The sequence below is a fragment of the Engystomops pustulosus genome, chromosome 1, assembly GCF_040894005.1.
Source record: "Engystomops pustulosus chromosome 1, aEngPut4.maternal, whole genome shotgun sequence".
Classification (NCBI taxonomy): Eukaryota; Metazoa; Chordata; class Amphibia; order Anura; family Leptodactylidae; genus Engystomops; species Engystomops pustulosus.
This window is the reverse complement of record NC_092411.1, coordinates 61,749,446-61,766,517: the sequence shown is the minus strand read 5'-3', so window position 1 is coordinate 61,766,517 and position 17,072 is coordinate 61,749,446. Positions and strand designations below refer to the sequence as shown.

Here is a 17,072-nt window from a genome sequence, read left to right as displayed (position 1 = left end):
AACCTTGCACACTGACATACTCGTCTGTGCTCCCTCTGGCAGGATCTGCTCTTCTTTAACCCCTTAAGGACGGAGGGTTTTCCGGCTCTTTTCGCGCTCTCCAACTTCAAAAATCCATAACTTTTTCATTTTTCCGTGTACAGACCTGTGTGAGGGCTTATTTTGTGCGTAACAAATTTTACTTTCCCGTAATGTTATTTATTTTAACATGCCGTGTACTGCGAAGCTGAAAAAAAATTCCAAATGTGGAAAAATTGAAAAAAAATGCACGTGCGTCACGTTCTTGTGGGCTCAGTTTTTACGACTTTCACTCTTCGCTCCAAATAACACACCTACTTTATTCTTTGGTTCGGTGCGATCGCGGTGATACCAAATTTATATAGGTTTTATTGTGTTTTAATAAATTTTCAAAAATTAAACGAATGTGTACAAAAAAGAAAAAAAAATTTTTGCCATCTTCTGACGCTAATAACTTTTTCATACTTTGGCGCACGGAAATGTGTGAGGGGTCATTTTTTGCGAAATGAGGCGACGTTTTCATTGCTACCATTTTGAGGTCTGTGCGACATTTTGATCATTTTTTATTTCATTTTTTATGTTATGTAAAAAGGTGTAAAAGTCGCATTTCGGACATTTGGGCGCCATTTCCCGCCTCGGAGGTCACCGCCGGCCGTAACCGTTTTAATATTTTGATAGATCGGGCATTTTGGGACGCGGCGATACCTAATATGTTTGTGATTTTTACTGTTTATTATGTTTTATATCCGTTCTAGGGAAAGGGGGGTGATTTGAACTTTTAATATTTTATTAATTTTTTTTATTTTTTAAACTTTTTTTTTAATTTTTTTTTTCACTATCTTTTAGACCATCTAGGGTACATTAACCCTAGATGGTCAGATCGCTGCTACCATATACTGCAATACTTCTGTATTGCAATATATGGCATTTTTGCAGCACATTCATTACAATGAGCCACTGGCTCATTGTAACGAATCTGCAGCTGCCAGATAGCCTCGTGTCAAAAGAAGACACGAGGCTACCATGGCAACCGATCGCCGCCCCCCGATGACGTTCGGGGGCGTGGCGATCGGAAAAAAGATGGCGGCGCCCGCGCGCCGCCGTCTTTTAAACGCCGCCGGCGACTTTGCCGGCGGCGTTGAAGGGGTTAATAGCCGCGATCGGTGCAAGCACCGACCGCGGTTATTAGCAGTGGGGGTTTTGTGCAATATGCAAAAACCCCCACCTTTGTATGAAGAGGACTCAGCCCGTGAGCCCTCTTCATACATCCCTTATACCTCTGCGCCGTAGAGCTACGGCGCAGAGCGTTAAGGGGTTAAGCTTTGTATGCCCTTGTTTATAAGAAAACAAAGGCTCTAAAAATTCTGCAAATGATCCTGAAGGAGCTCCAGGCTCATTAACACCCATGGAGCATGGAGCCCCTCAGGCTCATTTGCATAATTTTAGAAGTCTTTTTTTTTTTACAAATAAGGGCAAAAGAAGTTTAAAGAAGAGCAGATCCTGCCAGAGGGGGCCCACACCAGTGTCAGTGTCAGTGTCAGTGCACTTGGTTTACAATCCTTTATCCTGGTGGTAGATTTCCTTTAAGTAAGCTTTTACTTTATTGTAGACAACGCATTTGATGAAAAGAATTTACCCTTCGTTGGATCATACATCGTACATTGAGAGTGTGAAAGTTTGCGCTGTAAAAATTTTAGTGGGATAAACTTATCTTGGACCTGGAGTGCTGCTCAATCGCTTATTTAGTTGCTTTTAACAATTTTGAATTTCTTTCATTGCTTTGTATCATATTCACTTCATCAAATTAACTGTTTTCTGGTTAATATACGTATAAAATAATAGTCTAATAACAACAATAGTTTAAAAATACAAATATGGCCCCTTCTTACTTGGTATTCTTAGTTTAGAATTAGGAAACTTACATTCTTTTGCTTGCGGTTTATGGTAATGTGCCAATGGGCTTCGAAATGGTTGGTGCATAAAAAATTGATATACAGTAGTATACCGCCTATGAGTTATAAGTGGAAAAAAATGACTTAATTGCACTTTTATTCAAAATTTTATATATATAGCAGTCACATAAGCTTTGAAGAAGGAATAGTTTGACACTTTGGCGTGGAACATGCTATTTCACATAATGTACAAAGCACACCCAGGCAGATGCTGACATTCTGGTTTATTATTGTAAAAACAGTACCTGCTGTATGTTAAATTACTTTGTGATATTTTTACAGTTTTATAAAAAATGTGGTAAAATTTTTAAGGAACAGGTGACTATTAAGTAAATAAAACAGTAACCGTCACTATGGCAATGAGAATGCAAACAAGAAGTGCCGAAAATGCAAATAGTTTACAATATCTTGAATTCTTCTGTTCCTTCTCCTTCTTCTTTAGCAAAGAGTCATACCCAGGTGTATAAATATCTTCAAGCCAGTAATGTAAATCATTTGGATTTTCCTGAAAAAATATAATAATAACTTTATTAACACTCAGATATCTTATATGATGTAATATGCAGTAATATGCTCATTCGGTAAATTATTACAATTTTCGAAGTCACCACACAATTCACTGACCGTAGAACATAATGGCCCACATTTATTAAAGGACATTCACCACCAGGATTGTAAACCAAGCACACCGGCATACTGGTGTGTGCCCCCTCGGGCAGGATCTTCTCTTCTTTTAGTTTCTTATGCCCTTGTTTTTAAGGCAAAAAAGGCTCAGGCTCATTTGCATAATCTTAAATGCCTTTTTTTTGTAAAATCCTGGGCATTAGAAGCTAAAAGAAGAGTAGATTCTGCCAGAGGGGGCACACACCAGCATGTCAGTGTGCTTGGTTTATGTTCCTTCATCCTGGTGGTAGATATCTTTTAAAGCCCCGGCCCCAGTTTTCTGTCTCACATGGCATGTACTTTTCAGTGCATCATGCTTTCACATGTATTTAAGAAGGCTAAACTATGCCCAAAGCCCTTACAGTACGCAGTCGGTCCGCGTGACACATTTATCATGCAGTGTCCTACAGAATTGTGACACACACCCAATATTAAAGGTGCAAAAAAATAAAGTTGGTGCACACTGTCGAAACAGTGTGGGGTGCGCCAGATTCATGAAGAACGTCGCCAAATTTTATGAATCTGTTGCACACGTACAAGCAGTTTGCATGTTTTTTCAGTGTAAATCCAGACAAAAAAACTGGGGCAAACACTTCAATAAATGTGGGCCAATGAGTTGAGTGGAGGTGAACAGCTTATAGGTTTCTAAAGTGATTTCTAATTTTGAATTCATAGTACAGAATACAATGGTTCCTATTATATACACCTTGGCTGTTGAAGGGTTTTCATAGATAATTTTTCTGTACTGATAGCATAGATTATATAGATAACATGTACTCGTCACAACCAGATTTCAGATTTTGTTTTGACTAGATTCAGCCACTACACAGAGAATGGAGCTGTCTGCTTCCTGTTTCACTCTCTGTCTAAACGCTACTGATGATAATTTATATGTGGAGGTTCTTGGTGTTGAAATCCCAACATTCTGATATTGATCACCAATCCTTAGGTCAAATTTTCAGCCTGGATAACTCCTTTAAGGTGTAGTCCTTTACAATAATAAGGGTTTTAGCTAGAAAAAGACAAAGAGTATATGTATTTCATTGTCAGTGAGATATAGGGGGTTGCTTTACATTAAGCTATTGGAGATCATTGGGCCTATTTACATGCATTGGGCCCATACATATTCTTACACAGGGCCGCTACTATCTTTGACAACAGCCCTTACCCTTTTTGAAAAGTTGTGAAGTGGCTTAGGTTTGTACTGTTACATTATGCACCAGCTTCCTGAGCCCCAGGTAAAGGAATTTTTTGGATTTATTTGTGGTATTCTTGTTATTCTTAGGTTTGTCTATAGAACATTTTTGTTATGACACACTGCCAGGTTCTAACACAAGAATCGCCAGACGTGTCTGGCAGAAGTAACAGGAACTTCGTGACATTCTTTGGTAGCATATTGGCTAGCAAGCTTATAGGCCAGTAAGGATACCTTTGGCCAATAAACATTGTTTTGGGTAGATATCAAAAAGAAATAACATTCCCAACATTTCTTCTTTTTTTTTATCAAATATGTGCTTGAAAACATATATTACTTATAATTCTAATGAAAACTTCTCATTTATTGAAGTCTTCTGTAAAGTTGAATTAATATGGTGGAACACATACAAAGTGTATAACTAGTATGCCAATTGTCAGTGTCACTTATTTTGTCTAGAAGATGTTTCCTGGTGATGGTCAGTGGTCTTCATTCACCATCATGTCTCCCTCCATTCATGCCCCATATCTTGGTCGGTCTATGGGCTTGTCTTGGAATCTTAGACATCTTTTGTTGGTTTTCCTTCAGTAAATCTTGAATGATTTGCTCATCTTACTCATCAGTCTAAACTGATGTTGCTCCATATTGTTATGAAAATTGATATATAAGCCATGATAGTCCTCTACAACTGCCTCCAATCCTGGAAAATGTAGTAATTTATAATAATTCCTGCTAGTCCTCTAAAATACTGATAAATAGCTCTTATTGTGATTAGTTACATTATGAGTTAACATTATGGTCATTTTTAGCATGAAAATGACCATGCACAAAATTAGAAGAAAATTAACAAAATGAGATAGGATGTTTTTATTAGTGTTGTAGAGGACTGGAAAAAATCATATACAGGCGGTCCTCTACTTAAGAACACTCGACTTACATACAACCCCAAGTTACAAACGGACCTCTGGATTTTGGTAATTTATTTTACTTTAGTCCAAAGCTACAATAAACAGCTATAACAGTTATCACAGGTGTCTGTAATGAAGCTTTAGTGTTAATATTGATTCTTATGGCAACTAAACATTTTCAAAATCCAATTGTCACAGAGACCAAAAAAGTTCTGGCTGGGATTACAATGATAAAATATACAGTTCCGACTTACATACAAATTCAACTTGAGAACGAACCTACAGACCCTATCTTGTATGTAACCCGGGGACTGCCTTGTACCGATTTCCAGGTGTAAGTGGAGAAACATTGGTTTGTCTAAAATTAATGAGAAAACATTTCAACTTGATTTGGTGCTTATCGGCAAATTCCGAATTGAAAAGTTCATAATACATTAAACATTTCACACTGAAGGGTCTTTTCATGAGCAGCAAGCTGTAACATTGCCATCTACAAAATAAATATACAGTTAAAATTTTCTTTTTTTGTTCCCTTTCCTTGTGCTGCAGATTCATATCCTGCAATGTTTGTAATACCAGCAAAATGAATTTTATGTCCAAAACGTCCCTTTTTGGATGTTGGCTATAAAATTTAAATAAAGGTTCAATTTAGCACAGAACAATAATGTTACTGGAGTTATAATTTGCTCTTATTACAATGGATTGGGCCCCTCTCCAGAGCACCTGTGACCTCCCTCAACCAGTGTGCAGCGGAAATCCTTACTATTTATGTTTGTAATACCCTGACTTAACAGCAGGCATTTGTCAATTTATGCGCAGGGTGGCGCTGGAATCGTGACATCATTTTCAGTGGGATGTAAGTTTGTGGTGCAAGGGATTAATGATTTGGCGTGAGAACAAAAAGGTTTAGAACAGTCTCCCCATTCATAGAACTCCCTAGACCAGCTTTTAGCGGTTAAAAGTGTGCGCCACAAAACGAGTCGGAAAAGTGTCGGATTCACAAGCAGCGCCACAATTTTGTGAGTGTTGGAATACCACTGATATTGTGCCGACACTTCATGAATAAGGTGCAACAGGTGCAGCAAGGGGAACAAAAATCTGCCAGTTTTATGTTTGAAAGTCAATAATAAATGCCCCCCATTATGATGTCCTAAAGTGTGACAACTTTGTAACTGCCCTACATTTACCAGAAAGATTCTGAACATGATAACCTCTCCTGTATTAACAGAGAAAAGAAGGAGTTATAATACCCAGGCCATTCCTTTAAATGGTAAGCATACTGTATAAATGTGTAAGTTAAAAACTATTCTGGAGAATAGCTCCCATCCCTTGCATGAGACTGTGGTGGCATTGGGGAGCACCAGTGTGACTGACTGCTTCACCCCAAATGTGAAAGGGAGCGTTATCGTAAGTCATTCCTCTCCGCTGCCATCAGGCTGTTCAACAAACAAGGCCCAAATAGAAGTAAGCTTTGCCCCTAACTAGTCCCAGCAGGTTACATCCACAAACTGAATATCAAACTGCCGATCATTGCTTGCCTTCCTTTTCTTGTCTTTTTATCCCTTTTTTCTTTTTGTTCATTTATCCCTAACATTATTGTTCTGTCATTGTTTGTACTGTATTCTCTCTGCTGCTGTAATGCTGTGAATTTCCCCACTGTGGGACTAATGAAGGATTATCTGATCTTAAATATAGTAAACCTCTCACAGCTTCTATAGACATACCTTCATATAGATTGAGAGCTTTGGGTTAGGGGAATGACTGTCGTAATCCTGAATAGTCCATGATGGTTGTTTTTTCCTTGGTTCTATCTTCACTTCCTTTGTCTTATCCTTGTACAATGGATTTGTTTTAATTGTAGATTTTAGGATCTCTGGAGTAAAGTGATCAACAAGTGTCTTGTCCAGTACGGCTGGGCTGTCCATTGTTGATGACGGTGGAGGTTCTTTGGCATTGGTTTCTCTCTGTTGTAAGATAAATAATGCATTGAAGGTACAGTAATGACATAGGTGACATATGTTACAATCACACAATAGTTTTGCCAATATTAGTTTTGTTTTTAAAGTGTGTCGCACGCTACCCTTTTTGTGGCGCAGCTGCGGGGGCTTCCATGTGGCACAAATTAAGGGGGTGTGCTGCCGGACGGTCCGACTGATCCGGACAGAGCGTGGTATTTAACTTTTAAATAGTGTCGCAAGCCCTATGTTTAAAATGTCGGACCTGAGCGGGGAAGCGTCACATTCATGATTTCTGGCGCACAATCTTAGTGAATCGCCGGACGCAACATTATAGACGAACAATGCACTTTCAGTGACCTCCAGTGACCGGGTAAGTAAATGTGCCCCAATAAGTGATACACAGCTACTCAGTATTGCCAGTGTGGCACTTTAACACCGGAAGTCAGAAATGATCCCATTGTTTTCTTAAAGGGAACCTTTCACCAGGGGACCCATTTTTAGCACTCCCCCTGTCCCCACAGAGCATAGTACATACACTGCCAAAGTGTTTTTGTATTAAAAATTGGTTTTACAGAAAAAAAGATATGTTATATTGTACCTTTCATTAGCATCTCCTGTGTGACTAGGCAGTTGCCTTTTGGGAGGAGCTGGAAAGGAGCAGTCCCCCCCCACCTTTGGGGAACAGCTACTCCATGTGACCTTTTCAAATATATGAAAACACCTATCACTGGGCTTAGCGACGCCCCCTGCTCCTCTACAGCCAATCCCGAGTGTGGGGAGTTATTTATATATTTGAAAAGGTCACATGTTTCCCAAGGGTGGGGGGGAACTGCTCCTTTCCAGTCCCTCCCATATGGCAACTGCCTAGCCACACAGCAGATGCTAATGAAAGGTACAATATAACATATCTTTTTTTCTGTAAGACCAATTTTTTATACAAAAACACTTTGGCAGTGTATGTACTATGCTCTGTGGGGACTGGGGGAGTGCTAAAAATGGGTCTCCTGGTGACAGGTTCCCTTTAAGGATTACTTAATCTACAACATTTCCTTTGGAGCTCAAAGTCTCCTTGTTCTAGACATACATACATTATGTGTAGCATTTCTCTGTACAGGATGTTATTATGAAGGGCACAAAATATCACCAGTTACATCCCGCCAGGACATAAACAATAGATGTGATCGCAACCTTATTCACATAGTAATATTATGTGCTTATGTGTAATAGGTCGGGCTCTATTAGTATCAAATAATATATTTCTAATTCTTCTCTGTAGCTGAAACAAGCTAACATATCATATATGTAGGTAAAATAAAAGAACATAAATATCCTACTATAAATGACTGGTTTCATGGTTTTCACATCTAAAATTTTTGTTAATTTCTCATCGTACTCACCTGTAAATAGACCTTGTTGTGCCATTGTCTTGCATGTAAAGCTGCTGAATTTGTCAGTAAATTGTTCACATCTAAACGAAGAAATTTGTCAGGGTGGTTGTTGTTTGGCAATACAGAGAGATCCATGTTTCCAGCTCATTCCATGAGGCAAAGTCCACAACCTTCCTATCTCTGCAGTAGAATACAGTCTGCATCCATTATTCATAGGGGATCTCACAGGTGAGTGAAATTGTAGTCCACAACTCGTCTCGATTCCGTCCAGGATAATGTCATTCCCAGCTGCGTTTTTTTAAAGTCTTTTTAATGCACCATTATTATTTTAATAGATCGGACATTTTGGGAGGCAGCGATACCTTATATGTTTATGATTTTAATTGTTTACTTATTTATATATTTTTTCTAGGGATCGGGGAGGTTGATTAGGTTTCTTTTCATTTTTTTCATTATTTTGAAAACTTAAAAAAAAAATTACTATAATTTCAGCCTCTCTAGTGTACTTGAAACCTGTGGGTTTGGATCACTTATACAATAGATTGCAATAAAACTGTACAGGCAGTCCCCGGGTTACATACAAGATAGGGTCTGTAGGTTTGTTCTTAAGTTGAATTTGTATGTAAGTCAGAACTGTATATTTTATCATTGTAATCCCAGCCAGAACTTTTTTGGTCTCTGTGACAATTGGATTTTAAAAATGTTGGGTTGTCAACACCAAGAACCAAGATTAACACTAAAGCTTCATTACAGAAACTGTTGATAACTGTTACAGCTGTTTATTGTAGCCTAGGACTAAAGTACATGAAATTACCTATATCCAGAGGTCCATTTGTAACTAGGGGTCGTATGTAAGTCGAGTGTTCTTTAGTAGGGGACTGCCTTTATTGCAGTATACTGTACTGTCTCAGACAGAACATAATATAGAAACACTAATGGCTGCTATAGGAGCCTTTAAAATGCCTGTTAGGTGCTGTGCTCAGGTTTGTGAGCAAAGAAAAAATTGGTCACTAAAATATAACCTTTATTTTCATATTTAAAAGATGGATATTATTTCATCCAATATTGTTTTAAAATTGCTCAGGTTTGAATGCCGCACCTAACAGGTAAACAGCTGTGACCGGTGCCAGCACAGACAGTTCCTAGCAAGTGTCACCTGTGTAATAGAGTTGACTCCTGACACGTGTTGGGAGAGGGTTTAAAGCAAGTACTGGTTTATGCCTCTTATTAGCATTAATGGTTCATTGAAACACTAAAGCACTTTCAGGGGATAGAGTTGAATACTAATCATTTATTACATTACACATATATTTCACATACATATACATAATACAATAGATACTGTTTTTCAAATGCATTTTTTTCAGAACATCTAGTATTTACTCTTATTAGGTCAGTTGATGTCAGTTAATCCCTTAAAGTGTAACTGTAAAGTTATAGTGATTTTACCAAATTACTATATGTGATTCCCCCTTTGAAAACAAACAGAATGATGCCTACTTTGTCTTGCTCACCCTTTTTTTCCAAAGGTATGGCATTTTCTCTTCAGTTTGACAACTTTCTCACCAGAGGTGAAGTGGGGTAGAGTAATGTCTGTGAGCCTTTGCCCTCAAGCTGAGGTCAGTTAGCTTGCCCACTGAACACTGCACAGTGCACATACATTATGCATATGGTGACTAGTCTGGCAGCTGCCATCACATGAAGGAGCAGGGAACATGTAATAAGTGAAAGAAATCCAAGTACACCAGTTACATGAAATGTATAGCCTGTGCTGTGTGGGTACTAAGGGTCAATAGCTTATCTGCACAAAGCTGATACTGCTGATGATAAGGTGGGGGAATGGAGCAGCATGAGGTGCAGAGAGAGACAGAGAAAGTTCTGTAGAATTTCAGAATGGGATGGAGGAACTGATAGGGAACAGAGACATCTTGTACCTCACTATTCTGTGCAGGAGACATCTGTATTAACTTAGACACATCCAGCTCTGCTACATAAAATATCACATGTCCTCTTCCACTGAGAGCAGGGAGCAGCAGCTCCTCCCCTCCCATGAAACCAACTCAGAGACAAAGTATAACCAAAGTACAGACTCACACGGCTTATCGGCACATGGAGAGTGAGCAGCTATTGCAGCACTAAGATAATTTGAGGGCTATAGCAAAGAAACTGCTGGATGTAGGTAACAAAACAAATTTGTTTTACATCCCAAGAGCTATTTATTTGTGGAAAAACAAAAACCTTTTCAGTTACTCATTAAGGAAACAGCTCATTTCCACCTTTAGGAAAAAGCCACTACATGCAGTTATAACTTTGGAATGCTTTATCTTGCCAATTTTATTTTCATACTGTTTTTTCATGACATGCTCTACTTCACATTAATGCTATATTTTAGTTGAAATATTTTGCAATTATTTATTTAAAAAAAATATTAACGATTTTCTGATTTCCAAATCACACCATGAACTTCCCCGCCACGGTGGCTTATTGGTTTGCATTACAGCCTTGCAGCGCTGGGGACCTGGGTTCAAGTTCCAGGGTTAACATCTGCAAAGAGTTTGTATGTTCTCTCTGTGTTTGCGTGGTTTTCCTCCAGGTCCTCCGGTTTCCTCCACAATCCAAAACATATTGGTAGGTTGATTAGATTGTGAGCCCCATTGGGGACAGGAACCGATTTGGCAAGCCCTGTAATCTGTGTGCGCTATATAAATATAGTTATAATAGTTATTATTCCTCAACGTCATGGTGAGGTCATTGTTATGCCACATGAATGACACTGTTGGTCAGGAATCATGTAGGTAAGAATAGAGACAGTCGTAGACCAACAGTTTCAAGTAGTCTTTCTATTCTTGAAGCACTCGCTCCACCTTCTGACATAAGGTGACATTGCTATCTAGCAGATAGAAGACTAGTCTGCATATGGCCACATCTCCTAATCTTCACAAACATGCAGTTTTTTCTATTCATGTAGCACTACACCCACTATTCAATCCCTAGTTAGGCTTAGGGTGCTATCTGACTCATAGAAAAAACTGGTCACTGGCCACTGCCCCTATAATTTCCGATTTTCCTAAGATGTCCTTAGAATTCCGTTGCATAAATAATGACCCAAAATATATATAATGACCTAAGATACATGTGCCCCATATTGTAATTATGCAAAATAACAAAGCACATTCATGTTTTTTTCATAAATCTTTATTTTTTTTCAAACATTTCACCTAGATTTTTAATGACCTTTCTTTTTAAAACACACAAGGCAGTGACACTGGCAAGAGAGTAGGAGATACAATGGACTGTACAATTGTTTTGATCAATTGACGGCAATAAAACTTCCTTATCAATGGTAAGTTAAAAACCAAACCCTTTTCTTATACAGCGTGAGTAATATGCAGACAGAAGGCATTCAGTGAAATAAATGTCCAAATGAATTGAATATAACAGTGCAACAGTGATTCAGTGTAAACATATACAGTGTTTTTGATTCAAGTTGTTGTGCGCAGCGTTCTGTACTGTCCTGAGTAGATAACAGTTTGCATTTGATATGAGCGGAGAACTTGTCACTGATCAGGTTGTCCCTTCTCATCTTATCGCTCAAGGTCTATTCAGTATAGAATTGTTTTTCTACTCTATGAATTTCTGATACTAAAGAGTTTTCTGAACTAAACAAGTGTAGAATGCAAACGCAAAACCGGCTTGCAGCACTCAAGGAACATCCACAGGAGTCCATGCACATTAGATCATCCTTTATTTGTTGCTATGGGTGCATTACAGATGGATAAAACAGAAAGATTGACACTACTTGATTGACACCGTGCCGTTATCACTTGAGTTTGCGTATATGGTGACATTAGATGGATGCATGGCTTCTTTGGATCATACAGAGGATACATTGGAGACTGATCCCCATTGGGACAGGAGAAATCCTGCTAAGAAAATATGAAAATTGAATTCTCTTAGTTGGATCCTGGAACTAGTTTTTTGTTCAACGGAACCGAATAAGATAATAATTAAGACTCTGTATCGCCGAAACATGTCGATCTTCTTGTTTCATCCATCTGTAATGCATCCGTAGCAACAAATAAAGGATGATGTAATGTGCATGGATTCCTGTGGATGTTCCATGAGTGACGCAAGCCGGTTTTGTGTTTGCATATCGAATAATAAGGTCAGGAATTTGGCAGCGTGCACCACCACATGGACACGTATCTATGAGGATTACAAGTGTGATTGGATGAGCGGACAGTTTTCTTTTTTTTCCAAATAAGGGAAGTATGGATCAGAAGTAGCACACAGTTTTCCGTAATAAAGATAACATATGATAATAGCACCTTGATATTATTATAGTTTTTTGCTGTTACATTTAGTTATACCACAAATTTATGTTATGGTTATCACAGTGGTTGTTCTGCTCCCAATATTTCCTGTTCGCCGGATGGCCATTCTTTTTTCGAAAGTGGTCATTCAATTCTAAGTCTACATACACATTTGGGTGCTTTCTGTTATAAATATTATTGCTATAAACTCTGCAATAAACTCATTCACTAATAGGTTCTCAGTAAACACTTTTGCATCTCTTCTGTAGATGCACTTTCTCACTCTATTGAAGTCTGGTTTTTCCTGTGGGCAGAGAAACCCATCAGAAAAACAGTGTGCTGGCTCTGTATGTGTCTTTTATACAGTATATGTTAACATAAGTGATTAGAAACACTCATTGAGAACAAAACACTGCTGCCCCACTCGCGGCTTCTCTGATAGATTTCTCTGCAGCAAGGACGTATTGTAAACTCTTACAAGAGGGTCCTTTTTTAATGCTCCATTTTATAGCTATTTAATGTTTTTTATTGTTTATATATGAACCCCATGATCTGTAAAGTGCTGCAGAATCTGATAGCACCATGTAAATAAAGATGTATTATTATTGTTAAAGCAAAAATCAGACTGCAGTCAGTGTGAGACTCTTCATAAGAGAAACAATAACATACAATTCTAATGGAAACCTATTAAAATATGAATTCAAGGCATAATAGATGCAATAAAAATAAAAACATTACCCTTGAAAGACTAATTCTCTGTATATGTGTATCCAGAACAAAAGATTTGACTACATAAAATAGTATTTTTGTGAAGACATATGCTGAATAAACATTGACCATGTAATACAGATTAGATGCCGAAATAATTAGATCCTGACAACATATGTCTGTTGTGTATGGCCACCACTGCCAATTGCAGAAAACTCTTTAGCATCTTCTTTGTTCTCTCTTCTCTATTATACAAGTGCTGAATAGTAATGACATTTATTCTGTGTATTCTGCTACCAGCCCTAGATTTACATTATTGTGTAAGGTGATTGCTTACAGTACGGTAAAAATATTTCCCTACTTGAGAGAGCCGTTCTGTAAAGCAATTGTCCGGGATAAAGAAAAGAAAGTTTATGTAACATGTCCCTTTAAAGAAGGGGAAATAAGAAAATAGGATAATTTATTTTCAATTTTTTTCCCTTTCAATTATTTCAACAACAGAAATATTCCATATGGTAGTACAAGTGGAAAATGACACGGCAATGGAGGGATTGCTGCATATGTGTGTATACTGCTGACGGATATACAGGTTTGCGTGATTCCTAAAGTAAGTTCTCTTTTGTACTGATGATGGCTGTAGCCTACAGTATGGGGAGGACTACTTTGACATGACCCTGATGAAGGTATCGTACAATAATTTTCCTACATTGTCAATGCTGCAGGTAAAATCAGTGCGTGACATCACTTTACAATTCATTATACAAAAATGCAGAATGGAAAGACAATGGTGGTGAGAGGGGGAGGATATTCAGTTGCCATAAAATGTTTGATTGCTGCAAAACAACCTCTCAGATGCTGTGGAATAGTGTTGAATTACATAAAGCAATGAAAATAAAGGTAATACTTTACATGGATGAATCAGTTCTTCCAAAATGCTTCCCACTCTGGCTCATATGTCCATATGCTGTAATAGGGTGTATGGAAAGGAATTGTTAAACCCATACAGCCCCTGCAAGCCAGATTTCTTTAATTTTTAGAGGATAAAAATGCTAAATTACATAGTTCAATTCATTTCCCAGTTTCCAGAAATACATTTGTATTTTAAGAACCATCAACCCACTCAAAGACTATGCCCCCAGAGGTTAATGTGAATTTGCTTATACTAGCCAATGGAACATTAACCATTCATTTCTATACAGTACACAGGGACTCAACCCCGGAGAAGGTAAAACAGTTACCAGCTCCTTTGCTTATAACACCTAATTCACAAATAACCTACCAGGAGCTATAACTAAAAACCTAAATCATCAGGGGCACAGCATCAATAGAATGTGGTATATCATTTAGCACTGTGGGTTGTACTTAGTGACAGATCCTCTTTAAAGGAATTCTATCATTTGTTTTCATACATTGTGAACCAATGTGTACCTTAAGAATGCTGTAGCTACACTGATGCAGAAACGTATCTTGTTTAATCCCTGAATTGAGTGATTTTGCTGAAAAAACTATTCTAAAATTATGATAATGAGGCTCTGTTACTCCTATGGCTGCTTGGCGCTTCTCCTCATACCCTAATTATGCACTGCTCCAAAGAATGATGTAATCACTGTGTTGTGCTTGACAGGCAGAAGTAATCAATTGTTGCACCATCCCCCAGCTGCTGTGTACGAGACATCCAGTTCAGGTTGAGGAATTCTGTCTGGACAGTTCAGGAAGCTCCGTGTTATGCAACCCAGCTTTCCCAAGGTCATGAAGTATTTAATTGTTTATTTTAACAAAACCACTGGGATCAGGATTTAAACAAGGTACGGTTCTGCATCAGTGTCTCTGCAACAGTCTCAAGGTATGTTTGGTTCACATTACATGGAATCAAATGGTAGATTTTCTTTAAGGAGTGATTACCAGCAAAAATACATCATGTTAATATCACACAAGAAAAAAAAATACATTTAAAAGAATTTTTGAAAGAGTTAAAGGCAAAACAAAAACGAAACATAATTGTTAGGAGTGTAGCACCATAGTATGTGAGAAGCATGTCCTGCTAAGTCAGAACAGTATATGTATATTATATCCCAAGTGTGACATACAATAGCATGTGCTCGGTCTTTGGCATGCTTAGTTCAGGGGAAGTACTTAAAGGGATATTCAAGGTAAAAACTGTTAATGACCTATCCGTAATAACGGTCATTATTTGTAGGGGAGGTTTGTAGATAATTATAGGGTTGTGACACTTCTACTGAAGGAGCCTGAAGCAGGTTCTTAAAGGTGTGAAGACTGTCAGGAAATTGACTTTGAAAAGATTCAGCATAACTTGTAATAAAGTTAGTGGAATCACTGAGCTTTCTAAGCCAATGAGTCCAGTGAGAGATCATTTATTGGCAGAGATGACTGGCGGGACCAGTATCACGTGTAACATGTCAGTCAAGGCTTTCTTGTATCTATCCACATCAGTTATGTGGATGTGGTCATAATCTAGTCAACTGTATATAATGCCCATATAGGATTTCAGTAGCGTGTGTATTTGTGACAACTATGCCTTGAGAGTGTACTAGCCATGCAGTAGGAAGAAAAGGGAGTAGGTGCATTTTACATCTAGTATATACTTCTACAATGGCATGCCGATATCTCATGGAGATTGTGATGTCCTTGTATACATGAACCTACAATCAGGAACAGTATTAAACACTGCTGTATTCTTTATAAGATGGGGTGGACCCCCTTACCTGCTGGAGACTTATAAGCTGTACATATAGCGTGTCTATTACATTTTAGTTGTTTAGCAGTATTTTTTTTTACTACATGGTTATTTAAGGTTTGATCTTGCCAGCTAAGCAATAGGATAGTTTGTTATGGAAAGTACTTACATGGGTACATTGGTGAAAAGGGCACTGGGGCAAAGATGGGGCTATAAGAAACTTCTTCTTTTACATTCAGCACATTGCCATTTTTAAAGTCTCTCTTTTCTTTTTAGTAGCCATGATATAATGACTGCTCCAGCTCATGGCCAGAGTGATCTAGCACCATTAAAGTCAAAACCAGAAAACAAAACTTTGTTCCTGGCATAGCACCATATGATATGAGCAGCATGTTCTGTTCTAATTCCTCATTATCCCAAAACTACAGTACAAAGTGAATAGTTTAGATCAGGTATGTGATATTAATTATCTCTTTGGCATAATTAGTAAAGTAGATGTGCTAATTGATCATTTTATACCACACCCTGTATACAGAGATTTATATTATGTCTGAAGGGAGAGTATTACTTTTGCCATTTTTAGCTGGTGACAGGATCCAATAGCCGATCTTATGCTTATTTTAAAAATGCCTTTGAAATGATTCAGAATGCTGACAGTAGTTTTATTTACATTACCTTGCTCCATGTGGTGAGTCCTGCGGAAAAAGGGGGCAGCTGCAGTCTGTGTGTGCCGGTGTAAGTCTCCTCAACTCCACACTTATGCAGCTCCCTCACCCTTACCCAATTCCTGTAATAGACTGAGACAGAGGCACACTGCTACAGCTGCCCCTCCCCCAGCTGTGGATTCACCACGTGCTGTTTGCAGGGAGCCAGGTAATGTAAATTAAACTTGTATAAAGTACTGAAATGATTCCGAATGCTGACAAAGGCATTTTTAAAGTAAACTCAGGATAGGCTATTGGAACGTGTCACTAGATAAAAATTACATTCCTGGCAGCAGGTTCCCTTTAAACAGTATGTTTCACCATTCTTTTGAACTATAACTTGATCCTTTGTTCATCTCAAAAGAAGTACTAAAGAATTGATTACTTGAAAATTATGTAAATCAAGGCTTTAACCTGTAGGTAGTCTTTGGTTGGTATAGTGATATTTTGGGTCTAAAATATTAAAAGCTAATCCATAGACTCTGTACAGTGTCAATGTGCTGCACAGATTTTTGATTTATCCTTTAGATTTGAGGTTAACATTTTTGACTCAGAAAGCTCATTAAAAGG

At 38.1% G+C, this 17,072-nt stretch overlaps 1 protein-coding gene across 1 annotated transcript; it reads right to left on the bottom strand.

Moving 5' to 3' along the window:
* Positions 1–2,295: 2,295 nt before the first annotated feature.
* On the bottom strand, positions 2,296–8,282 carry MINAR2 (membrane integral NOTCH2 associated receptor 2). The gene is made up of 3 exons (XM_072120526.1): positions 8,092–8,282; positions 6,461–6,700; positions 2,296–2,475 (listed from the first exon to the last, which is right to left on the bottom strand). The coding sequence occupies exons 1-3, from the start codon at positions 8,215–8,217 to the stop codon at positions 2,296–2,298; spliced, it is 546 nt and encodes a 181-aa protein (XP_071976627.1). The 5' UTR covers positions 8,218–8,282.
* Between the last annotated feature and the right edge of the window lie 8,790 nt (positions 8,283–17,072).